Consider the following 27658-nt stretch of genomic DNA (forward strand, 5'->3'; position numbering starts at 1 on the left):
ACAGATATCAAATCATAGGAAGAGTTGTAATAATTGTAGCTAAAGGTGGTACAGTCAAGAGGCAAGAACTATTTTCACAAAAGTTGTGGGTGTTGGACAACTTTATTCTTTAAATAACTTCAGAAAAATAATTGCGTTATTTTTTCGGTTTTCTTTGGCTATTATTATTTTTTTTTTAAAAGAAACCATTATGTGTGACAAATATGCAAAATTTGGGGACATTTGAAAGAAGGAAATACTTTCTCACAATACTATACACTACAGCACAATAAAAATTCTTCATTCTTACATTGTACTTTTGAGTTAAATTGGTAGTTAACTGCCTATTCATTCACCTTCAATTTCCAGCAGCTGGGAACACAGACCCTTAAAGAGTGCCTGTTTCTCTGTACTTTAGAGTAATATAATTATTTTTAAATAAGTTGCATTACAGTATGGTGAATAGAAAAGAAAATTATTATATTAACACTGGATCTAATACATTTTATCATGCCCTTATTGTGTCGAAACTTACCATGATTCATCATTTCATATGAAAAACTATTACTGGGACCACACATTGTGTACTTCAGCATATGGTATTGCAGAATTTGACATTTTAATCAAATGGCTTTTTGAAGACTTGAAAACATGTTAATGACAGTGTTGAAATGCTTTCCATGCAATTAGTCGGACTAATACTTGCCTTAGGTGGGATTTATACCACTTTGTTTTATATAATAGGCTTATTTGGATGATTTTGGAAAAGCTAATTTCTAAGATATTATTGTTATTACTTTTATTAGTAATATACCTTCCAATTTAAAAGGAGATGGGAACATTGTTCCTATGGGAAAACTTGCATCTTAATCTGTTAGTATTTTATTTATATATTTATATTAGAGTTTGTTATTGTTCATTTTATTTTAAAATGGAAACAATGCTAAACATTATAACACTTATATATCATTGAATTTAGAACATTAAGATGTGTGGAAATACACAGACTGCATTCAATTGTTTTCTGATATTCTAGAAAATAAAATCTATTCAAGCTGTGTAAATTGCATGTTATATAAATAAATAATACAAATAATTAAGTTCACCTTTGTATTATTGCTGGTGCTGGTTTTATCATATTGACATATTATACAGTTACACAGTTAGTGGCCATTTTCATAAGTATCATTTTGTAAACACTATTTAGCTTGTGCATTGTCTTGCCTATTCACCTCCTTTGGTGTTTTTTTTATATATTTTTTTGCATTACAACCTTGAATTAAACTTTATTTTTGGGGAGACTTGTGTGCTCTTTCTGTGCTCTTCATATTGTTAGGCCGTATGGACTCTTCGCTTGCACTGACTTTTACCAGCTTAGCAGTCCATGGTCATATGTTATACTTCCTGCACTATTTAGCACTTTATATATTACTGTGATTATCATAGGTATTTGTCCCTGTGGAACACGTTTTCATGTTGTTTGGTTATCCTTGGTGATTTCCAACCTGCTCATACGCCTGTATTTTGCCCCTTACGTATAATTACGTGTTGCATATATGCTTCCTGGTCTGGCACAAATGGACGCCATCTATTCATTGTGTGACTCATCTTTTTTATTCTGTTTTGTCTATTGTTAATAAAATATTTATCTTTTATACTTTATACCTTTGTGCTTGAGTCGATCATTTTCTGTGTTTGTAGGTTCTTCCAGTTGTCATTGATCGACGCACCAAGTCATGCTTGGTTATATATTGTAGATTGCTCAAAGTGTCACAGATGATTGATCGATCCATTTGTTCACTTTTATCTAACCCATGATATTTTTCTATCTTTGAGTTAATCTCTTTCCGCCCTCAGTTGGGTACAGTTGGTTATATACCACTTTGAAGGTGCAAAATATTTTTTACTACGACACAAACAACAGACAAAAAAAAACAGAGAAGTATTCACGCCCTGAAAGTCAAAACTTGGTGGAGCCTCCTTTTGCTGCAATTACACATACAAGTCTCTTGGGGTTTGTCTCTATTAGCTTATCACATCTGGATTCTGGGATTTTTGTAAATTTTTCCAGGAAAAACTGTTTCAACTCCTTCAAGTTAGATGGGTTGTGTAGTGTCTTCAAGTCATGCCACAGATTCTCAATTTGACTGAGGTCTGGGTTTTGACTAGGCTATTCTAAGACATTTCAATGTTTCCCTTTAATGCCTTTCTTCTTTGGCCACTTTTAACCTTCCTGACGGAGCCTCATTTTTCATATTTGACATGTTTCACTTCACGTGGTAATAACTTCAGAATGCTTTTACCTGTCCAAGCGATTCTGAGCTTGTTTTCTCGTGACACATTGGACATTATGTTACTGCCAAAATTTGCTCAATACATTCAGTATTTAATTGTGAAAAATTAGCATTTTTCTAAATTTAAATGTATCTGCTTGAAAGACAGATAGTTATACCACACAAAATAGTTGCTAATTAAGATCCCCCATATGTCTACTTTAGATTGGCATCGTTTTTTGAACATCCTTTTATCTTTCTAGGACGTTACAAGGCTTAGAACTTTAGATGCAATTTCTCAAATTTTCATGAAAATTTCAAAAGGCTATATTTTCAGGGGCCAGTTCAGTTGTGAAGTGGTTTGGAGGGCCTTATATATTAGAAACCCCCAATAAGTCACCCCATTTTTAGAACTACACCCCTCAAAGTATTCAAAACAGCATTTAGAAAGTTTCTTAATCTTTTAGGGTATGTTCACACGCAGTGTTTTCAGACGTAATTCGGGCGTTTTACGCCTCAAATTACACCTGAAAAAATGGCTACATTACGCCTATAAGCATCTGCCCATTGCTTGCAATGGGATTTACGGTGTTCTTATCCCACGAGGCTAAATTTTACGCGTCGCTTTCAAAATACGCCCGTGAAAAAGAAGTGCATGTCACTTCTTGGGACGTTTTTGGAGGCGTTTTTCATTGACTCCATTGAAAAACAGCTCCAAAAACGGCCGTAAAATGCGCAGCGAAAAACGCGAGTTGCTACAAAAACGTCTGAAAATCAGGAGCTGTTTTCGCCTGAAAACAGCTCCGTATTTTCAGATGTTTTTGGTCACTGCGTGTGACCATACCATTAGACTTTTCACAGGAATTAAAGCACAGTAGAGGTAAAATTTACAAATTACATTTTCTTTTGCAGGAATTAATATTTTATCAATTTTTTTTTGTAACACAGAAGGTTTTACAAGAGAAACACAACTCAATATTTATTGCCCAGATTCTGCCGTTTTTAGAAATATCCCATATGTGGCCCTAGTGTGCTTATGGACTGAAACACCGGCCTCAGAAGCAAAGGTGCACCTAGTGAACTTTGGGGGTCTCCTTTTTATGAGAATATATTTTAGACACATGTCAGGTTTGAAGAGGTCTTGTGATGCCAAAATAGTGTAAACCCCCCATAAGTGACCCCATTTTGGAAACTAATATAATATTATCCCTCTGATAACTAGGTTTTCGTTCCGTTAAATTGTAAATATTACTGCCTGAGCTGAACGATTAAAATATGTTTATTTAGATAAATCTTTAAAAATGGGCCCTTAAAGCCAAAATAACAGGCTCAATCATATGGTCAGCAGCAGAGACCTAGCCTAGGAGGCAAAGAATACTAACTACCCACAGACCAGTCTCTCCTATTATTATATATAAGCTGAATCCTAATGATTGATTAGTAATAGCGCCGTACCACGCTACACCTTGCGCTATATTGCGCTAGTCCGGCTCTTAAAGCCACGTCTAGTGATGTGGTCAGCAATAGGGTCAAGACCTCCAGTGTCCGGTAGCAAGCCCCCTGTTGCCAGATCACTGACCAGTATTCACTAAAAGTTAGATTGTTAGTTGTAATGCTATATCGTTAATTCTACGCGTTTCAGAACCACCGTTACTGGTGGAACATCATCAGGGATTATTAGTGTTAGACGATAATCTTTGATATAGATGCCGGATCGCATGGTTGTGTGCATTAATGAACCTCCCGGCTCGTGCACGATCAAGATATAATGGTGGCACACGAGCCGGCGAGGTGCCGGTCTTTTAAACAGCTAGGGCCCTCCCCCCATATTGACATGCCCCCGGCGTGCCACCAATCCACATCCGACACGTCACTCTGGACCTGTCAGGACTGTGGCACGCCTCCCATTTTCGGCAGCCAATAGGGTATAGGTAGGACGACTAGCGTCCCTCGTAACGCTGGAGATCCGAGAAGCGGATCTAGTACTCAAATGGGGAATGATATACTCAAAGTGGGAGCAATGCCCTGTGCAGAGGACAATGTGCCGTACATACAGCACAAATCCCCGCCATTGCCAGAACGCAGAGTTCACCAAGTGCACGGCACTAGATCGTCTGTTTGACACCAAAGTTGCGTCTCGTTGTCATGACGACCAGCCGGGCGCATACATATCCATGGGCAGGTTACAAGCATGTAACGCTGCTCCTCATCGATATAAAGATGTTAAAATTCCAAAGACATCTAGTAACTATGGATTAGATGTAGACCTTCACATAATTCAGTGCTGTCATCAATACCTCACACCTTCTAGAGTGCACTCGTTACTCTATCAGAGTGGTACACATCTATAGTGAGAAGTTATTAGACCACTACCATGACTCTCAAGGATTATAGGACATCGATCATGTATCCTTTCAATATTATACCTATATAAGGACTTAGATTAGCCTCATACCGTATATGCTGAACGGGACATGCTAAACCAACTTGTAATTCAAGGGTACATAGATTTCTAGATGTTAGAGTTCTGGATGACACAGCGGGGTCATAGAAAACAGGCATAAGAAATTTGTTCGTTCAGGCCTAGGGGAGCAATGGTGCGCAGTCGAAAAATCCACTGTGCTTCCTTTTGAAGGATAATTTTATTCATATCACCTCCTCTCATCGTGGGTCTCACATATTCAACGCCTTGGAATCTCAGGGAGGAACTATCCCCATTATGAAATTCCCATATGTGACGAGATATCGGGGTATCCTCCTTCCTTCTGCAATCCCCTATATGATCCCGGATCCTCCTCCTGAACTCTCTAATGGTTTTGCCGATATATTGTTTTTCGCATATACAGGTAATCATATACACAATGCCCTTTGTTCGACAATTGATATAGGTCCTGTTCTCAAAAGTTCTTCCCGTACTCATACTCTTGAAAGTCGTGCCACATTGAATAGAGGCACAAGCCTTACACGATCCACATCTAAATGTCCCTTTGAGGTTACTATTAAGCCATGTAGTGGAAGAGTCCTGTCTACCCATATGGCTATGTACCACATGATCCTTGACATTCCTACCCCTCCTGAACGTTATAAGGGGAGAATGTCCCACCAGCTTTCCAATATCCGGATCAGCCTCTAGAATCACCCAATAGCATTGGAGGATTTCTCTTACCTCCGAACTAGCTGAGTCAAACGTGCCAATGACTCTGATAATATTGTCATCGCTTTGCTTTGGTCTGGGATTCAATAAATCATCACGGTTACATCCTAGGGCGTTCTGATAAGCCCCTCTTAAAATATGCCTCGGGTATCCTCTATTAATAAATCTGTTTTCCAGTTCACGTGCTGATATTTTGAAGTCAGATACAGTGGAGCAGTTTCGTCGTGCCCTCAAGTATTGAACCTTTGGTATTCCCCGTTTTAAATTCATAGGGTGACAACTGTCCCACCTAAGCAAACTATTTGTGGCCGTCTCTTTTCGAAACATGTTGGTATGAATATTGCCACCCGCGGTTTTAGATACCACTATATCCAGAAATGTAATTTTATTCACACTGATCTCTGATGTGAAAAACAGACCTTTATCATTTACATTGAGTATAGCAACAAATTCCTCAAACTCCACCTGGGTCCCTTTCCATAGTATTAAAATGTCATCAATGAATCTTATCCATAGTATGATATGCGATACCCATTGTTCCATTTTATCACAAAAAACACATAACTCTTCCCACCAACCCAGGTATAAGTTCGCATACGTGGGTGCACACGGGCTCCCCATCGCCACTCCCTATCGCCACTCCCTCACTCGTATGCGAACTTATACCTGGGTTGGTGGGAAGAGTTATGTGTTTTTTGTGATAAAATGGAACAATGGGTATCGCATATCATACTATGGATAAGATTCATTGATGACATTTTAATACTATGGAAAGGGACCCAGGTGGAGTTTGAGGAATTTGTTGCTATACTCAATGTAAATGATAAAGGTCTGTTTTTCACATCAGAGATCAGTGTGAATAAAATTACATTTCTGGATATAGTGGTATCTAAAACCGCGGGTGGCAATATTCATACCAACATGTTTCGAAAAGAGACGGCCACAAATAGTTTGCTTAGGTGGGAGAGTTGTCACCCTATGAATTTAAAACGGGGAATACCAAAGGGTCAATACTTGAGGGCACGACGAAACTGCTCCACTGTATCTGACTTCAAAATATCAGCATGTGAACTGGAAAACAGATTTATTAATAGAGGATACCCGAGGCATATTTTAAGAGGGGCTTATCAGAACGCCCTAGGATGTAACCGTGATGATTTATTGAATCCCAGACCAAAGCAAAGCGATGACAATATTATCAGAGTCATTGGCACGTTTGACTCAGCTAGTTCGGAGGTAAGAGAAATCCTCCAATGCTATTGGGTGATTCTAGAGGCTGATCCGGATATTGGAAAGCTGGTGGGACATTCTCCCCTTATAACGTTCAGGAGGGGTAGGAATGTCAAGGATCATGTGGTACATAGCCATATGGGTAGACAGGACTCTTCCACTACATGGCTTAATAGTAACCTCAAAGGGACATTTAGATGTGGATCGTGTAAGGCTTGTGCCTCTATTCAATGTGGCACGACTTTCAAGAGTATGAGTACGGGAAGAACTTTTGAGAACAGGACCTATATCAATTGTCGAACAAAGGGCATTGTGTATATGATTACCTGTATATGCGAAAAACAATATATCGGCAAAACCATTAGAGAGTTCAGGAGGAGGATCCGGGATCATATAGGGGATTGCAGAAGGAAGGAGGATACCCCGATATCTCGTCACATATGGGAATTTCATAATGGGGATAGTTCCTCTCTGAGATTCCAAGGCGTTGAATATGTGAGACCCACGATGAGAGGAGGTGATATGAATAAAATTATCCTTCAAAAGGAAGCACAGTGGATTTTTCGACTGCGCACCATTGCTCCCCTAGGCCTGAACGAACAAATTTCTTATGCCTGTTTTCTATGACCCCGCTGTGTCATCCAGAACTCTAACATCTAGAAATCTATGTACCCTTGAATTACAAGTTGGTTTAGCATGTCCCGTTCAGCATATACGGTATGAGGCTAATCTAAGTCCTTATATAGGTATAATATTGAAAGGATACATGATCGATGTCCTATAATCCTTGAGAGTCATGGTAGTGGTCTAATAACTTCTCACTATAGATGTGTACCACTCTGATAGAGTAACGAGTGCACTCTAGAAGGTGTGAGGTATTGATGACAGCACTGAATTATGTGAAGGTCTACATCTAATCCATAGTTACTAGATGTCTTTGGAATTTTAACATCTTTATATCGATGAGGAGCAGCGTTACATGCTTGTAACCTGCCCATGGATATGTATGCGCCCGGCTGGTCGTCATGACAACGAGACGCAACTTTGGTGTCAAACAGACGATCTAGTGCCGTGCACTTGGTGAACTCTGCGTTCTGGCAATGGCGGGGATTTGTGCTGTATGTTCGGCACATTGTCCTCTGCACAGGGCATTGCTCCCACTTTGAGTATATCATTCCCCATTTGAGTACTAGATCCGCTTCTCGGATCTCCAGCGTTACGAGGGACGCTAGTCGTCCTACCTATACCCTATTGGCTGCCGAAAATGGGAGACGTGCCACAGTCCTGACAGGTCCAGAGTGACGTGTCGGATGTGGATTGGTGGCACGCCGGGGGCATGTTAATATGGGGGGAGGGCCCTAGCTGTTTAAAAGACCGGCACCTCGCCGGCTCGTGTGCCACCATTATATCTTGATCGTGCACGAGCCGGGAGGTTCATTAATGCACACAACCGTGCGATCCGGCATCTATATCAAAGATTATCGTCTAACACTAATAATCCCTGATGATGTTCCACCAGTAACGGTGGTTCTGAAACGCGTAGGATTAACGATATAGCATTACAACTAACAATCTAACTTTTAGTGAATACTGGTCAGTGATCTGGCAACAGGGGGCTTGCTACCGGACACTGGAGGTCTTGACCCTATTGCTGACCACATCACTAGACGTGGCTTTAAGAGCCGGACTAGCGCAATATAGCGCAAGGTGTAGCGTGGTACGGCGCTATTACTAATCAATCATTAGGATTCAGCTTATATATAATAATAGGAGAGACTGGTCTGTGGGTAGTTAGTATTCTTTGCCTCCTAGGCTAGGTCTCTGCTGCTGACCATATGATTGAGCCTGTTATTTTGGCTTTAAGGGCCCATTTTTAAAGATTTATCTAAATAAACATATTTTAATCGTTCAGCTCAGGCAGTAATATTTACATTTTGGAAACTACACCCCTTGAGGAAATTATCTAGGGATATAGTGAGCATTTTGACTCCACAGGTTTTCTGCAGAAATTATTGGAAGTAGGTTGTGAAAATGAAAATCTAAATTTTTTCCAATAAAACGTAGGTTTAGCTAATTTTTTTTTCATTCCCACAAGGACTAAAGGAGAAAAAGCACCACAACATTTGTAAATCAATTTCTCCCGAGTAAAAACACGGCAGGGCTCAGAAGGGAAAGAGCGCCATTTGGCTTTTGGAGCTCAAACTTAGCAGGAATGGTTGGCGGAGGCAATGCCACATTTGCAAAGCCCCTGAGGGACCAAAACCGTGTAAACGCCCAAAAAGTGACTTCATTTAGCAAACTACACCCCTTGAGGAATTCATCTAGGGGTGTAGTGAGCATTTTGACCCCACAGGTGTTTCATAGATTTTATTAGGATAGGTCAGTGAAAATAAAAAAAAATCCTTTTTCTTCAATAAGACATAGATTTAGCTCAAAATTTTTAATTTTCTCAACAAATAAAGAGAAAGAAAGAAACCCAACATTTGTAAAGCAACTTCTCTAGAGTACGGAAATACCCCATATATGGTCATAAACTGCTGTTTGGGCACACGGCGGGGCTCAGAACGGAAGGAGCGCCATTTGGCTTTTGGAGTGCAGATTTTGCTGGATTGGTTTCTGATCGCTATGTCGCATTTGCAAAGCCCCACTGGGACCAAAACAGTGGAAACCCCCCAGAAGTGACCCCATTTTGGAAACTACACTCCTCAAGGTATTCACCTAGGGGTGTAGTGGGCATGTTAACCCCACAGGTGTTTTGCAGAAATTAGTGTGCACACGATGTTGCAGAGTTAAAATGTTTTGGTTTTTTTGCATAGATATGCCAATATGTGGTGTCCAGCTTGCGCCACCAAAACAAGACAGCTCTCTAATTATTTTGCTGTGTTTCCCGGTTTAAGAAACACCCTACATGTGGCCCTAATCTTTTGCCTGGACATTTGACAGGGCTCAGGAATGAAGGAGTGCCAAGTTGATGCCTAATTTGGCGATTTACAAAGTATTGGTTCACAATTGCAGATGTGAAATAATAAAAGAAACCCCTGAGAAGTGACCCCATTTTGGAAACTACTCCCCTCAAGGCATTTATTGAGGGGTGTAGTGAGCATTTTCACAACGCAGGTCTTTTCCATAATTGATTGCGCTGCGGATGGTGCAAAGTAAAAATGTAAATTTTTCCCTAGATATGCCATCTCAGTGGCAAATATGTCATGCTCAGCTTGTGTCACTGGAGACACACACCGCAAAAATTGTTAAAAGGGTTCTCCCGGCTATGTCGATGCCATATATGTGGAAGTAAACTGCTGTTTGGGCACACTGTAGGGCTCAGAAGGGAGGGAGCACCATTTGGCTTTTGGAGCATGGATTTTGCTTGGTAGTAGTTTTGTTTGGAGTTTTACTGGTATTTCAGTTTATAATGTGGGGGTACATATAAGCTGTGCAGAGTACATCAGGGGCATAGTCAGGTGATATAACAATGGGGTAAAATAATCCATAGAAGTGTGTAATGCTGTGAAGCAATCCTGCACAGGCCAGTGTCCCACTTTTGGGCCACACTCCGCACCTTTGCAGTTTGGGGAATTTTGCTGGGAAACTGTTGTCCTGGTATAATACGGGCACCATCGCTTACAGCAGATATGTTTGGGTCTTATACTTCCTGGTTCCCTAATTTTAGGGCCTTCATAAATTGCCTCTTGAAACAGAAGAAATGTTCCCCTCGGGCCTGCACAAATGCATATTTTTTTATTTCCTGACTTATTGGAGCCTTAACTAATTATTTTTTTTATAGACGTAGTTGTATGAGGGCTGTTTTGTTGCGGTCACCAAAAACCAGTGCAAGAATTGACCTGCAGTTACTGGCATCCTTCTTTCCTTCAATCCAGACCAGTTTTCCAGTCCTTCCCTATGAAAAGCATCCCCACAGCATAATGCTGCCGACACCATGCTTCACTGTGGGAATAGTGTTCATGGGGCAATTGGAAGTGTTAGGTTTGCACCACACATAGTGTTTCCAATGGTGGCAAAAAAAATCAATTATAATTTCATCTGACCAGAGAACCTTCTTCCATGTGTTTGGGGAGTTTGCCACTTGCTGTTTGCTGAACTCAAAACATGTTTTCTTATGCTTTTCCTCAAGCAATGGCTTTTTTTCTGGCCACTCTTCCATAAAGCCCCACTCTGTGGATTGTACGGCTTATATTGGTCCTATGGACAGATATTTCCATCTCCGCTGTGGATCTTTGGAGCTCCTTCAACTTTGGAGTTTATGTTGAATCTCTGACTAATGCCCTTCTTGCCTAGAGTTTTGGTGCGGGGCCTTCTTTTGTCAGGTTTGTAGTTGTGCCATATTCTTTCTGTTTTTTTTTATAATGAATTTAATGGTGCTCCGCGGAATGTTCAAAGTTTGGGATATTATTTTATAACCATACTCTGATCTATACTTTTCTAAAACTTTGTTTCAGATCTGTTTGGAGAGGTTCTTGGTCTTTATGTTGCATGCTTAGTGGTATAGTACAAGGAGCAGAAAAAATAGGACAATTCTAGCACTCCTTAAACATTAAAGTTGGACACTTAACCCCTTAGTGACCACTAATACGCCTTTTTACGTCGGTCACTAATGGGCTTTAGGCTAGGCTGACGCCTTTTCACGTCAGCCTAGTCTAAGTCCTGCACGGGTCCCCCGTGCAGGCTGGAGCCGGGGCTCTGCTGTCTGATGACAGCTGAGCTCCTGCTCCAACGCACGCGATCAAAGTTTACTTCGATCGCGGCCGTTTAACCCGTTAAATGCCGCCGTCAATAGCGACCGCGGCATTTAACTTTGTTTACAGAGGGAGTGCGCTCCCTCTGTCCCCCATCGGCGGCCCGCGAATGCAATCGCGGGTCTCCGATGGGGTGTCATGGCAGCCAGGGGCCTGATAAAAGCCCCCAGGTCTGCCCTGGACATATGCCTGTTAGGACGCGTCGGAGGCACGTCCTAACAGATTGCCTGTCAGATTTACACTGACAGGCAATAATGCTCTGGTATACGAAGTATACCAAAGCATTATAGCAGCGATCGGAAGATCGCACAGTAAAGTCCCCTAGTGGGACTAATAAAATAAGTCATCAAAGTGAAATAAAGATTATTAATAAAAAGTACAGTAAAAAAATAAATAAAAACATTTTTTTCCATAAAAAGTGGTTTTATTTAGTAAAAGTGTAAAAAAAAAAAAAAAAGTACACATATGTGGTATCTCCGCGACCGTAATGACTCCATTAATAAAGTTAATATGTATTTTAAACCGCAAAGTGAACACCGTAAAAAAAAAACGCAAAAAACCATGGCGAAATTGCAATTTTTTTCCATTGCCCCCCAAAAAAGTCATAATAAAAATGAATCAATAAGTCCCATGCACCCCAAAACAGTACCAATCAAAACTACATCTTGTCCCGCAGAAAACAAGCCCAAAAAATCACTACATTGATGGAAAAATAAAAAAATTACGGCTCTTGGAAAGCGACGATGCAAAAACAAATAATTTTAGTTCAAAAGTGTTTTTATTGTGCAAAAGTCGTAAAACATAAAAAAAACTCTACACCCTCTACATATGTGGTATCGCCGTAATCGTACAGACCCATAGAATAAAGTTAATGTGTTATTTACGTCGCACAGTGAACGGCGTCAATTTAAAAACGCATAGAACAATGGCGGAATTTCAGTTTTTTTTTATAATCCCCCCCAAAAAGGTTAATAAAAGTTCATATAAAAATTATATGTACCCAAAAATGGTGCTATTAAAAAGTACAACTAATCCCGCAAAAAACAAGTCCTCATACAGCTATGTAGACGAAAAAATAAAAAGGTTATAGCTCTTTGATTGCGACTATAGAAAAATGAATAAAATAGCTTGGTCATTAGGGCCTAAAATGGGCTGGTCACTAAGGGGTTAATATAGTAGTGATCAATAATGACATTTATTTGAAAATAAACAACGTGTTTTAGCTCCAGACTGGAGCCTTCAACAGATCATCATCATTATTATCATAAAAACCAGTTTTCTCTGCTTCTTATGCTGTACTAATTGAGGGCCATGTGCCTACCGATCAGCTTATATCTTTACCTCTGTTGAACCCTTCGTCAGAATTGTGCCTGTACAACACAGCAGTTCCTCATTACCTTGCACCTCTTCAAAACGTTATTAAGGGGAACCTGTCACCAGCATTTCACCTATTGAACTTTACTTATCCCTCACTGGCCGCTGCTATCAAAAGTTCATTGCCGTTATCCCCTCTCCTAAACTCCTCCTCCGACTGTAAATAACGGTCTGCAAACATTTTTTATCGTAATAATCCGGTGTCCCTTTGTGCACCACAGAAGAGGACTTCAAGCGCGGGATTTTGTGTGCTGGGGTAAGGCGTGGAGCTTTCAATCAAAAGTAAGGAAGCGGGGTAAACTCGGAAAGACTTGAGGAATGAAGATATCACTCTTTTCTGCTCATTAGCATACGGTGTGGGAACACTAAAAGACTGAATACTAAAGCTACAGAGCCGACTATTATAAGACAATTATAGGTTATATAGAAATTATTTTTCACCCACTACCATCAGGTATTGCTGGTTTAATAGGTGAAACGCTGGTGACAGGTTCCCTTTAACTACACTATGAAGTGCCATTTTTTTTCTAATTATATTGCTTAGTGGTGTTGCAGACTTAAGGGCCTTTCAGAACACGTGTATGTTTACTGACATCAAGTGACAGATCGTGTGACACTTTGATTTTACACATTAGGACCTTATACAGCTATTGATGTGACTTCTGAAGTTAAGTGGCTTGACCAGACCTTATTTAGGTGTTTTATAGCATAGGGGAATACATATGCACTCGCAAGGTATTTATTTTCATTCCATTGTAACAATTTGGACTATTTTGTCGAGTCCATTACATAAAATCCATTTTAATTCCAGGTTGTAATACAACAAAACAGGAAAAACACAAAATGGGAGAAAACATTTGCAAGGCACTTAAACTATGTAAAATATATAAACATATTCAATTGAAAATAAGAAAAAGTATGTAGTATAGAAAGAGTAGTAATAACACCTAAAGGAACAATGTATCAAATGGAATTAGGCCATATGACACTGATGACATCATAAGAAATCTGTATGGTGTAAATATAAATTGAAAATTTCAGAAATGTATGTGTAATTTATTCATAAATCAAAGTCCACAAGTGATAAGGTGTTTCCAGTGCACAGGTAGACCTTGTAGTTCATGAAGCTTGTACTGCAAATGACAAAGATCTAGATGGCATGTAAAGTACATGACTTTTGGGGCACATTTTCTATTCAAAATGCACCAGAATTTGGTATCAAATTGATCTAGAATTCTGGTGTTCATGCTGTGCGCCACATTTTTAAACTGTCTTAGATTATTTTTTGCTATGCTCTGCAATGTGGTGTGGCTTATCAGAAAGGGAACATGGTCTGTGAAGGGACGTGGCTTAAAATCAGACAATGTGCCCCAAAATTGTGCCAACATTTTTAAAACTGGTGTAAACTTTCTAGCATGTCTAGCAAGGTGCGCCAAATTTATCATACAGCATGCACCACTTTGATTCATTTGGCGCATTTTCTGATTGCCTTGTCTATGTTTATGCTGTCTAAAACTTAGACAGTATTAGTAAATCTGTTCCATCCTTTGTAGCAGAGCATAGCAGAGCATTATGTCTCTTGAGACATTCCCCCACTTCCTTCTTGGCTCACATTGCAGTTATAATAGAGAAGCTTAGTCCTATGTAGGGTAAGACTTTCATAAGAATTGGCGTTGGGGCCAATGAAAGCTGGGGCACAGCTCTCGAAGGCTTCCACAGCAGAATTGCAAAATAATAAATTATCACCTGGTTTAAATAGATATGGTATTATTAAAAATAATATTATAAAATTAAAAAAATACTGCTCCCGCAGGATTGCTAAAACGCCAGATTATTATGAGTTCATCCGCAGCATTTCTACAGCAGTTCCGCAATGTTTCTGCAGCAAAATCCACTAGTATTATGTGAGGACTTTGTTGCGGATTTCACCCCTTCTACATTAAATAGGGTGTAGTCAACAGTGAACATCCAGAACAGAATCAGCATGCTCTGATTTCCATGCAGAAAATGTTCAGCAGAATGTGGATTTTTTTAATCTCATCCCCTGCAACATACTTCCGCTGATGATTTTCCTCCCGCAAGTCCGAACTAAAGATCTGCATCAAATATGCTATATGAGGCCGAACTGAGACACATACACGCACTAAATAAAGATCATGGGGAGGTCCTCAATGTACACACTAGCACTGACATGCTGGTGTGCTAGCATCAGCATGTCAGATCCACATTGACACAAGATCTTTGGCACATGTTTGTCAGTAAGCTGGCGGGCTAGGTCATAAAGTGCAATATTAAAGAACTAGTGAAATAATAATAATAATGATCTATGTTTTTATTAGTTCTCTTGTTTAGCTTCTATTCAGTAATAAATGGCTAAAGTAGGTTTGCCTCTTGTCTTTTTAGATCATGTGCAGATGGCTGCTTCCGGTTTGCTTAGATTTTGTGGAAAAAAAATGTAAATTTGTGATTCAGACGTCTCCTATGCATCTTACCATGTCAATGCTTAAGATCTATGAAGCCTTGCTAACACATATCAGGTGAGGCAATGTACATTTTTACCAACTTTGTGATTTACTTACTGTTAAAATCGAGTTTTATACATGCAAATTTAGTGTGACGTTAATACCATTAGGTGTCTGCTGTCCTGTAATCTACTGTTCACCCCCTGTTGTTAAGCAAAATCGGTGTCTGATTACAGAGCAGAGGAGACTAACTACAAGAAATGGGGTGTGTGTCTTCAGAGCCTACCCATAGAAGTCTATAGACAGGCTAGGAGGGAGAAGGAGCAGAGAGAGGGGACACGGATGCTGCCACAGAAGTCTATGGAGAGGGGTCGGGGAGCAGGATGACAGAGCAAGAGCAGAGAGAGTAGACACAGACACTGCTAATACAAGTCTATGGAGAGGGAAGGGGAAGCAGGAGAATGGAGCAGAGAGAGGAGTCACAGATGATGCCCATAGAAGTCTATGGATAGGAGAGTGGGAGCATGAGGAGAGACAAAGACGTGCTGCTGATGTATATACAAACGTAGCCGTCTTTATCTTGACTTTTAACACATTAAATACACAGTGGCAAGAGCCTTTATCTTGACTTTTTCAATGACTTTTCAATGGCTTTCGTTGTGTGATATCCTGGTGCAGCAAGTTATCAGTCAAGATATAGATGGCTACATCTGTGTGTATATATATATATATATATATATATATATATATATATATATATATATATAAAGTAGAGATAGGAGAGCAGGATTCTTCTCTTCTCTGAGTATGCAGTGTATAGAAGACATGATGTCAGTTAGGCTCCACCCACTAGCTCAGGGAAAACTGAAAATTAGAGAGAGAGCCCGCACAGGGTTTTTTGCTAAAAAATAAATAAATGCTGGATACAAGTCATATAATGGCAAGAAATATTGTTTTTCCTCATGTACATACAAATGATAGCTTATTCTTATGATAGCTTATTCTGAAAGCCACATGAAAAGTTAGATACACTTACATTATTTTGATGTCTGCTAAGATCAGACTTCCAAAGTAAAGTTCTGTCTGAAACACTGTATGAGCCAGTTTTATCCAGCATTCCATGTAAATGTTATCACTGGCTCATTTGGGCAAAGGTTCTAACTTAACTCCTTAACGCCGAAGGACGGATATATCCGTCCTCAGCAGCTGCTAGTTCGCGCAGGAGGACGGATATATCCGTCCTGTAATCGTGCGGGTACTGTCACTGTACCCACGCGATCAGCGGCAGGAGCACGGCTGTTATACACAGCCTGGCTCCTGCTGCAACTGCCGGAATCTAAGCGCGCTCCGATTCTGGCAGTTTAACCCATTAAATGCCGCTGTCAATAGTGACAGCGGCATCTAATGTGTTTGACAGAGGGAGGGAGCTCCCTCTGTCACCCGATCGGTGCCCCCGCAAACAAATCGCGGGTCGTCGGCGGGTTTCCATGACAGCCGGGGGTCTAACAAAGACCCCCAGGTCTGTCTTCCGCAACTGCCGGAGGCATGACCTATTAGATTGCCTGTCAGTTTTACACTGACAGGCAATAATGCTTTGGTATAATAAGTATACCAAAGCATTATATATGTGATCGGCACATCGCATAGTGAAGTCCCCTGGTGGGACTTAAAAAAAAAATGTCAATCAGTTAAATAAAGTTTGTGGAAAAAAAATAAAAATAATTACAGTCAAAATCAAATAAAACTACTTTTTTTAACCCAAAAAGTGGTTTTATTCAGTAAAAGTGTCAAAACAAATCACACATACACATATATGGTATCCCCGCGATCGTAACAACTTGACCAATAAAATGAACACATTAATTAAACCGCCGGAAGAACGGCGTCCAAAAAAAACGCAACAAACAATGGCAAAATTTTCTCTTTTCTCCCATTCCCCCCATAAAAAATAAAATAAAAGTTCATCTATAAGTCCTATGTACCCCAAAATAGTACTAATGAAAACTACACATTGGGCCGCAAAAATCAAGCCCGCATACGGCCACATCGACGGAAAAATAAAAAAATTACGTCTCTTGGAATGCGGTGATGCAAAAACAAGCAATTTTTTTCTCAAAGGGTTTTTATTGTGCAAACGTAGGAAAACATATACAACCTTTACATATTTGGTATCCCCGTAATCATGCCGACCCATAGAATAAAGTGAACATGTTATTTACGCTGCATAGTAAACGGCGTAAAATTATACCGTGAAAATTAATGCTGGAATAGCTGCTTACTTTCAATTCTCTCCGAAAATAAAGTTAATAAAAGTTAATCAATATATTGTAAGCATCTAAAAATGGTGCAATTACAAAATACAACTCGTCCCGCAAAAAACAAGCCCTTATACGCTATGTCGAGGGAATAAAAAAAAGGTACGACTCTTGGAATGCGACCGTGAAAAAACAAAAAATAATCCTTGGTCAGTAACGTGCAAAATGGCCTGGTCATTAAGGGGTTAATGCAGCTAAAAAGTCATTTTTTTTTTGTGCAGTTGTATTTATAGCATTTCACCCATAAACACATCTTGAATATGAAGTAAGCAAAGCTTAGTGAAGTTGGAGAAAGTTGCTTCTTGTATTAACTTTACGGATGTGTATGACTGTAAACTGTAAAAGAGGCACAATCAGCTGATCGGTGGGAGTGCCAGTCAGACCTCCACCAATCTGATATTGATGACATTCACAGGAAGGTGTCCGGGTCGTAGAAGTGTACTGCAAAAGATAGGACATGTCCTATATTTTGCTTTTCACGGACCGTGCTCCCATACTTTATATGGGTGCACGACCCGCAAATGCAGGTGGCTGTCTGTGGCCGTCGGGGACCGGCCGTGCTCGCAATTGCGGGCCGTGATTACGGGCACGGCTGTGTGCATGGGGCCTAACACGTAGTAAAAAATTAGCTACCACTGCCTAGATTATCCTGGTTTACCTTTCCCTGAACCAAATAGCAATAACTCGAGAGGCTGATCTTGAAAAACGCAAGCTATTTGAATCTAAATAATTATGAATTACTATGTACTTTAAGAAAAGCATATATTAAACTGCAATTCTCAACCACTTGCTGCAGGACTTTTTCTTGCATGGAAATCAGAGCATGCTGGGGATTTTCTAATTTGCAGCATGCTCACTCTGTTATGGATGTTCACAGCGGATTTCACCAAGGGGTAATCATCTGTGAATCCGCACCAAACACATGCGTGTTTTGCTGCTTCTTCGCTGCAGATATTTTGCAGAAAAATCCACAACAAATCTGCTACGTATGTATGGTATGGAAATGCTGTAGTTTTGCAGACAGAAAATTTGCAGCAGATTACAATACCAGCCATGTGGATGAGATTTAAAAAAATCGTATCCACATGCTGCTGAAAATTTTCCGCATGGAAATCAGAGTATGTTCATTCTATTACGGATGTTTACAGCGTATTTCACCCTTTTCAATATAGAAAGGGTGAAATCCGCTGTGAATTTGCAGCAAAATCCACACATAATTCATTCAGATTTTACTGCACATTTACTTATAATAAATTAGAAATAAATCTATCACGTGCGTGAGTACACTAGGGTACCCTGCACATGCAGTGATTTGTTGCGTATTCTACCTCCAGAATTGCAGTGCAGATACGCTGTGGAATATGGGTACCCTAAGGCCATGTTCAGACGTGGCGGAATTTTTCCGCTGCAAATGTTGGTCCAGTTTCGGCCCAATTACGCAACGAATCTGCACCAACATTTGCAGATATCACAGCGGACTTGCTACAGACTTCACTTTTTGCATTGCAAAGGCTGAAATCCGCAGTGAAATTCCGCTTCTTCATCGCAACATAATGAGCATACTGCGGAGGGAAAATTCTGCACTGCAGCCTAAATTCCGCACAGTTATGTTCCACAACGTCTGAACGAAGTTTCCTAAAAATGTATAGAAACAAATGTGAAAAACGGCTGCTGCAGAATTCCACTGCGGATTGTCCGCAGCGGAATTCAACAGTAATTCCGCCATGTCTGAATGTGCCCTAAGGCTACATGCACATGTTGCAGAATTTGAAGCAGTGAATCTTCATCAAAACGCAGATAAACACAGATAATGCTGCAGGCAAAATTCACACATAATATTGCAGATTTTTTTTAATGCAATTTTAGATGCAGATTTTACAATATACAATTTTACAATGTGTAGATGAGATTACTTGAAGTCCCATTGACTTTGCTGGTACTTTAGTACACTGTGGATTTGCTGAAGGGAAGTCTGTGCTACATATCCTCACGTAATACGCATTGTGTGAATGTGGCCTTAAAGTACAGCTTTAGAATTAGTTCTTTAAAGCGTACCTCCACTTTCAGTGAAAAAACGATTATAGTGCAGGAGTGTGCACTATAATCATTTTTCTAAATCACTTGTATTACGAAGTTTGCTTTGTGCGGCTGCACGGACTGTGTATAGTCCATGCTGCCGGCTGCTCGTAGCTCTGCAGTAAGAGACAGAGAGTCCTGCTCTTCTCCGTAGCTCCCACATGCAGAATGGGTGTTAGTGCTATAGGACTCTTTATAAAACTATAGGACTCTATATAACACCTGCCAGAGGTGTAACTTGAAGCTCCTGGGCCCCTCTAACAGGGCCCCTCACCTACCATTTGCTATTTATAATACTGATGTCAACTTATGGGGTAGAGGGTCCTTTGGGCTTCTCAGGCCCCAGGGCCCAGGTACAACTGCTACTTCTGCACCCCCTATAGCTATGCCCCTACAAAAAAATATGGTTGCCCCTTTATTTACGCCATATACCTTTCAAAGCATCAAAGCAAAGACTTAAAAGACCCCCGTTTCTTTGCTAGATTTCTAAAAGACTGTTTGCAAGATCTTACAGAAGCTATTGCAGAATGACAAATAGAAAAATGATTAATTTTCGTTTTTATTTAGTCTCATTGATTTCTAAATGTTATGTTATTTTAAATATAAAGTTGCATGCATGACATATCATTAGTAAAACGTTGTGGCTCTACACTTTATTAAAGCTTGGGCTTGTGTACATATTTTGTTTGACATAGTGGTTATAATTATTTGTTCTCTCTACTCATCAGTGTGACAACATACTGGGAACAGTTCCTTGATTATAATGCAATTTTCCAGCTACTTCTACTCAGACCTCTCCAGAACTCAAGGACTGGCCTGAATAAATAAGCTATTTTTCTTAACATAAGTCACTGATAATTAATTAGACAGACTGTGCCTTGTAGTGATGAAACACCCAATTGTAATCCTAAAGCATTTTGAACTAATTTTCAAGATTCCTTCAATACTTAAATCAACAGAAGTGTAAATTTCAGTCATCATGGTTAATACGGTTTTCCGAGCTTATTAAAGACACAGAAAAGTGTCTATATGTGTCTGAAAGGTCTCCAGATGATGCCACCATAACTCAGAAGTAGTTATGTTCATTTTGTGGTCCAGCTCATTTTTCTAGGGCTTGTTGTGCGCGGGATTACCATGTCAAGGACTACAGTTCCCATGATTCCTCTGCCCTCTAACATATATTGCCTCTATTTACAGCTGCCTGCATGCCCCCTCTATTACAACATGTAAGGTACGCTGTAATTACTCAGTCATCTACTGAGACACAACTCTGCACTATCTGCTGCCCAGCATGTAAAACAGATCCCTCCAGAGACATGGAGGGAGGAAAGCAGGGAGCAGTGGAGATAAAAGGCATGTAATATTTTATGTCCTATACTTCAGGGAGGGGGAAGAGGGGAGACAACCACGTGTTCAGTGTACGGAACGTGATACATGCAGGTTATAAACACTAGGCGCATTGCCATGTGACTGCATGTGAGACGGTTTTATGGAGGCATTTCAGCTACAGAAAAAACATTAGTAAGTGACTGTAAGCAAAGATGAAAACCCCTTTAAAAAATTATATAAACTTATTCCATGCCTTGCTTTTTTATAAATGCCAACAAGTTCTTCTCACATTTTATTTATATATACAGACTGTGTATGTGTATGTATGTGTATATAAATATATATATATATATATATATATATATATATATATATATATATGTATATACATACATACATATAGATATATGTATATATGTATAGATATATGTATACACAGTATATATATATATATATATATATATACATGTATGCCATATGGAATTTATCTTTTTATCATTTCAGCTCTGCAAAATGTAAAATTGAAAATGAAGATGGAATCCCTGAAGTTTTAGAGGATTTGCGTTCTCCAAAATTTTTCACAATTAGTAATAAAACAAATGAAGAGGTCAAAAATATGATTGTGGCTTATGGTTTATTTTCGGTTATTTGGTCTGTTGGTGGAGTTCTCCATTTCGATTCAAAACAAAGGTTAGTAATATTATGATTTTTTTTAATGTATACATTTTTTTATATTGAAAGAAGTGTACAAATGTGGTACGACAAATTAAAGTGCGATACAATAAATTTTGAGCAAAAAACATACAGGTATGCAACTAAATTCAGGAATTTTGTAAGAACATAATGTATTTCAGCCATGCCCAGGAAGATAGGAGGGTTGTCAATATTTTGTAGTAAGTAAACCATCAGGCCAAGGCAGATGGTGTTATTTGGTAGAAGAAAATAAATGAAAATTATACAGACATAGTGATCCAAGCTGACCAAGCCAAGGCAACGATTTGTTCCATTCTACTTGAAAAAATGTTGAGCATAGTGTCCAATTTCCAAGATCCAGAAATCTTGGTTCTCGCCACTAGGATATGTGGCAGGGAGTGAGGGAAGTTTGCATAAAGCATAGTTCTAACTCTGGGTTTGTGGACAAATGTAGATGAAACGAGTTGTTGATAAACTGGAAATCGGCTAGCCATACTGCTTGTACATTGGGGCAATCCCATCATGTGTTGAATTTGAGTCAAATGAGCTGGTGTGATAATTCCTTTTCTGTGATAATTCCTAATGGTTATATCCCTTAAAGACTTGCCTGGTCCATGACATAGCAGAGGAAAGAAAAAGTTGACCCAAAATCTGTCTTCCAATGTAACATATTTGCAGAATTAGGAGGTTAGGTTTGGTCAGGTGATTAGAAACTTTAGATATCCTTTTCTTTATTTTAATGGTTGAAATATATGCTCTCAGGACTAACGATGGAAACAAGGTTAAGGGCACATTTAGACGTGGCGGAATTGCTGTTGAATTCCGCTGCGGACAGTCCGCAGTGGAATTCTGCAGCAGCCGTTTTTTTCATTACCTTCTATACATTTTTAGGAAAGTTAGTTCAGATGTTGCAGAAAATAACTGTGCAGAAATTAGGCTGTGGTGCAGAATTTTCCCTCCGCAGCATGCTCCTTCAATTGCGGAGAAGAAGCGGAATTTCACTGCAGATTTCATCCTTTGCATTGCAAAAACTGAAATCTGTGGCAAGTCCGCTGTGATTTCTGCAACGTCTGAATTACCTGTCAAATATGCAAATATTGGTGCAGATTCGTTGCGTAATTGCCCCAAATCTGCACCAACATTTGCAGCGGAAAAAGTCTGCCACATCTGAACATGGCCTTAGATACATTAAGACCTGACAAGTGATACCTTTTTCTGAGGTAATTGTAGAAATCTACAGATGTGTCCACCCTTACCTTTGCTTAAATTTAGCCAAAGGGTTTCCCAGTTAGAAGAAATTGATGGCCTATCCTAGAATAGGTCATCAACATATGATCGTGGGGGTCCAATTCTCGGCATCTCCGCTAATCAGCAATTATGAGGGGGTCACAACACTCATGCGAGCACTGCTTACCCTTCTTTCCTGTCGTTGCTTGTACTGTAAATCACCAACACACTTGTAGCGACGGTTCACAGTATTACAGCCTTCTTCCATTCACTTGAATGCTTTTACATATACAGATGTAGCCATGTTTATCTTAACTTTTAACGCATTAAACGCAGTGACAAGAAGCTTCAACGACTTTTTCAATGGCTTTTCAATGGCTTTTGTTGTATGATATCACGCTGCAGCAAGTTATCAGAGTCAATTAAACTTGGCTACATCCATTGGTTTGTTAACAAAGGCTTGTTCTATCCCAACCCACTACTGATCAGTGGAAAAGGATTGGCAACATTTAATTTATGTCTGAAACCAAGACGAGGTAGTATTTTTTAACACCTTGAACCCCCATTCTGCCTTATTGCCATTTGAGGGTCATTATTAGGAATTTAACACAAAATTATTATTAAATCAAATAAATGTGTTAAAGGGAATGTGTTGCTAGAATTTATTTTTATTTTTTTAGTTAAACAATTATTATTTAAGTGATTACACACAACACCTCTACACTCCTATTCCTTGCGCCTGAACATATAGCCGGAAGCCGCGGCCGGAAGTCGTCATCTGACTGTCCGGCAGCGGCTTCCGGTCCACATGAAAATGGCGCCGGATTTCGCTCTGTGAACGAGCTTCGTTTTGGTCTGAGAATGGAATGGCTCCCGTTCGCATTCTCTATGGGGTTGTATGTGCCGTATTCCATCTCTGTATGTGTCGTTAATCGACACATACAGAGATAAAAATGGTATGGCAGCCCCCATAGAGAAGTAAAATTAAGAACAATGTGAAAAGTAGAACATGACAACACTAATAAATAAAATTTATGTTAATATCATATTAAAAGCAATATGATAAAAAAAAAATCATGACACTTTCCCTTTAACCAGGCATTGCAGCTTTGTGAAAAAGAGGTACAGGATGTGGTATAACAATAAAATATCCCCGAGGAAGCCACATTGGGGCGATACGCGTGGGGCTTTCAGTCCTCCTGTCCCCTCCTATGATTCTATGCTGCATATTTTCACATATTCTGGTATTTATTACCCTTCTGTTTGATTTGTTTATGGTTAGCTACATATGTTGAGGGGTTCTGGTGGACTGTGGGGGCTTTTGTTTGGTTATCAGGGTGACCAACTCCCCCTTGAGAAGTCATTTTTAGCATGTGTTTGCTATTTTAAATGATTTTAATTCCGTACATGTAGGAACTTCTGTTGAAATAAAAGATTTTTGTGCTACTTTTCATGATTTCATTATTTAGTTGCCATATACATACCCATTTCTTCGTTGGTTATGCAGTTTTTGGTTCATAGTGTATGAGGCATTCTTATTTTTGCGGTGCCCGCCGGGGATAGTTATGTGGTATAACACCATCATCTTAAGAATTGCTCTTTTCCCTGCCCAAGAGGTCAAGGGCTTAGTATAAGACTGTAAAACTTATTATTCAATTGTCAAAAAAGGTATGTCATTTTTGGAGAAAAAAGAGGAACTGGTGAGGGATATTTACAAATAGGCAATGGATGTATTGGACAATCGAGATTTTGTCTCAGATCCTAAATCAAGGTTAAGAATCTGGAAATTGTTATCATTAATCATGTAATAGGAAATTCATCCAAAACCATATAATATACTCTGAATGTTGGTGATGGAAATTAGGGGCTGGAAAATGTAGCATCATCCGCATATAATACTATTTTATGTGAATGAGGACCAATGTCCATACCATGTATAGTGCGGGATTGCCTGATCTATTCGGCCAGTGGATCATTGACCGTAGTGATAATAAAAGGCAAAAGGGCACGTCTACTAGATACCATTTCTTATTTTGAAGTGTACTGGTATCAATCCAGAAGATATGACTTTAGCTGAGAGGGTGGAATGTAAAGTTAATATGGCTATTATCAGAAAACCCAAAATTATATAGCCTAATGCCTTCTCTGCATCCAAAGTGAGAAGCAGAGAAAGCGTTTTAGAACATTCAGCCCATTAAATAAGGTTTAAAAAGCATCAGGTGCCATCCGCAGCTTGACAACCAGAGACACACCCTGTGTGCTTAATAACCAAAAGCAGGAGGTTAATGAGTTTGTTTCCCATAAAGTTTGATGTCTACATTTATTAGGGAGATTTGGCGGAAGTTAGCAGGATCAGTTGGGAGTTTGGCTTTTGGGCAGAGTGACTACAGTGACTGCTAGCATCTCAGAAGGGAAGAAACCTTTTTGCAGCTTTGGAGAGTTTAGGGTATGGCCACACGGGGTGGCCCTGACACGGTCGCAACGCGGCCAACAATGTAGGAGCAGCTGTCAAATACCTTGTTAAGGGGTATGCCAGTTACATGCACATGCGCACTCCCGCTCCATTCATTCTCTATGGGAGCGCCGGAGATAGCCAAGTGCAGTGTTCAGCTTTATCCGGCGCTGCCATAGAGAATGTTGTTGGCCACGTTGCGATCGTGTCAGGGCCGCTCCGTGTGGCCCTACCATTAGGTGCTCAGGTGGAGTTGAGCACCTCCTGTGAGGTAATGGGAAAGGATATGCTTTGAAATTGACCAGGAGAAATTGAAGAGAAATGAATTGAGGATAGGAGTATAACGCCCGCGGACCGCCGGCATCCCCCTCTTACCAGCGCCCTCAACCACAGGTCACGTGCACCAGTAAAATATCCCCAACCTATTCCTAAGAACCCTGTCCCTTAAATGGAATCCTGCCCTTTCGTTAGTGCCTGAGCAATGTTGTGTCTGCCCAGTGTCCTGCAAAAACTCCCTAGCTGTATCCTATATCCTGTTTCCTGGATCCCGTATCCAGTATCCAATAACTGTGTCCGGTGTCCTTGCCAAGTCCAGTGTCCAAGACGACTTCTGCGTTCAAGTCAATTGTCTGTGCCAAGTCCAGTGTTCGTGACGACTACAGTTCCTGTGTCCTGTATCCGAGACAAGTCCAGTTATCCAGCACAAGCCAACTTCCAACAGTCCGGCACAAGCCAGCTTCCGTTAGTCCGGCACAAGCCAGGTCACGATAGTCACGATAGTCCGGCACCAGCTTGCTTCTGATTATCCAGCACAAGCCAGCAACCCAGTCTATTAGTCTATCTTTATGATTGGGATGGATGAGGATGTATTTTGGTTCAATCGCTAAGGGGAGAAGTTTAACCATTTAGATACTGGGCATGGTCTGACCATGAGATAATTCCCACATTGGACTCACAAGTTTGGAAAGGACTCTGCCTATGTGTTAAAAAAGAATCAATACGAAAATATGACAGGTACGATGTAAAAAAAGAACATGTATTCTCTTTCAGTTCTGTGCTGACATCTACATTTATCATAGAGGTTCCCTGCTGTGTAGGTGCGTGACAGGTTGTAGTTTGTCAACTTTCGCAAGGTAGTAATTATTACAGTGTCTGGTAGTATGCTAAAATCGCCACCAATAAGGAGAATACCTTTTTGTAGTAGTGTAATTTTACAAAGAAGTTAATATAGAAAGGCACGCTGATGGTTATTAGAGAAACAAATATTTACAGTTGTATATGTCACTTTATTGAGGGAACAAACTATTTTGAGAAAAGGTCCGTTTGGCACAACATAACGGCTTATCTGCTGAAAGGAAGAATTATTGACTGCCATCTTAACTCCCTTCCTCTTTGAGTCAGCAGAGAATAGAAACATATGAGAGAATAAGTGGTGGGTACACTTAGGGGTATTAGCCCTGTAAAAAAAAGATGCCTTTATTTGCTCACTGTTCTGCTGCACCGCTGGCATCCAGGGCTGGCGTTAGTGGGGGGGGGGGCAAACTGGGCATTTGCTAAAATCACCACCAATAAGGAGAATACCTAGGTATTACACGTCCAGAAAAAAGATCTCTATTTGCTCTCTGTCCTACTGCACCGCTGGCGTCTAAGGCTGGCGTTTGGGGGCGTACGACTGAGCAGTATACTAAAATCTCCACCAATAAGAAGAATTCCTTTTTGTATTAGGGTAATTTTACAAATTAGTTAATATAGAAAGGCACACTGCTGGTTATTAGAGAAATAAATATTGACAGTTGTATACGGATGTAGCCATCTTTATCTTGACTCTGATAACTTGCTGCAGGGTGATATCACACAACACAAATGCCATTGAAAAGTCATTGAAAAAGTCAAGATAAAGGATCTTGCCACTGTGTATTTAATGCTTTAAAAGTCAAGATAAAGACGGCTACATCTTCATGTCACATTATTGAGGGAGCAAACTATTTTGAGAAAAGGTCCGTCTGGCACAACATAACGGCTTATCTGCTGAAAGGACACTGAGTTTTTGACTGCCATCATAACTCCCTTTCTCTTTGAGTCAGCATAGAATAGAAACATATGAAAAAATAAGTGGTGGGTATTAGACCTCTAAAAAAGATCCCTTTACTTGTTCACTGTTCTGCTGCACTGCTGGTATCCAGGGCCGGCATTAGGGGGGCAAACTGGGCAATTAACCAGGGCCCCATTCTTCTTAGGGCCCACTGCCCGTGGCTGCTACGAGGCCCACGCCACCCGGCCCATAACAGTTATGCGCCCGGTGGCACAACCTCCTTATGCCCAGTGGTGTAGCTAGAACTG

At 40.1% G+C, this 27658-nt stretch overlaps 1 protein-coding gene across 1 annotated transcript in view; it reads left to right on the top strand.

Annotated features, from left to right (window-relative positions):
* The window catches only part of LOC142750387 (dynein axonemal heavy chain 3-like), a 1255980-nt gene that overhangs the window by 631783 nt on the left and 596539 nt on the right, over positions 1–27658 (top strand). The window contains exons 38-39 of the mRNA XM_075859390.1: positions 15168–15301; positions 21451–21636. Of these exons, the coding sequence (XP_075715505.1) occupies positions 15168–15301; positions 21451–21636 (320 nt within the window). The remainder of the gene's footprint in view (positions 1–15167; positions 15302–21450; positions 21637–27658) is intronic.

The sequence above is a fragment of the Rhinoderma darwinii genome, chromosome 3, assembly GCF_050947455.1.
Source record: "Rhinoderma darwinii isolate aRhiDar2 chromosome 3, aRhiDar2.hap1, whole genome shotgun sequence".
Lineage (NCBI taxonomy): Eukaryota > Metazoa > Chordata > Amphibia > Anura > Rhinodermatidae > Rhinoderma > Rhinoderma darwinii.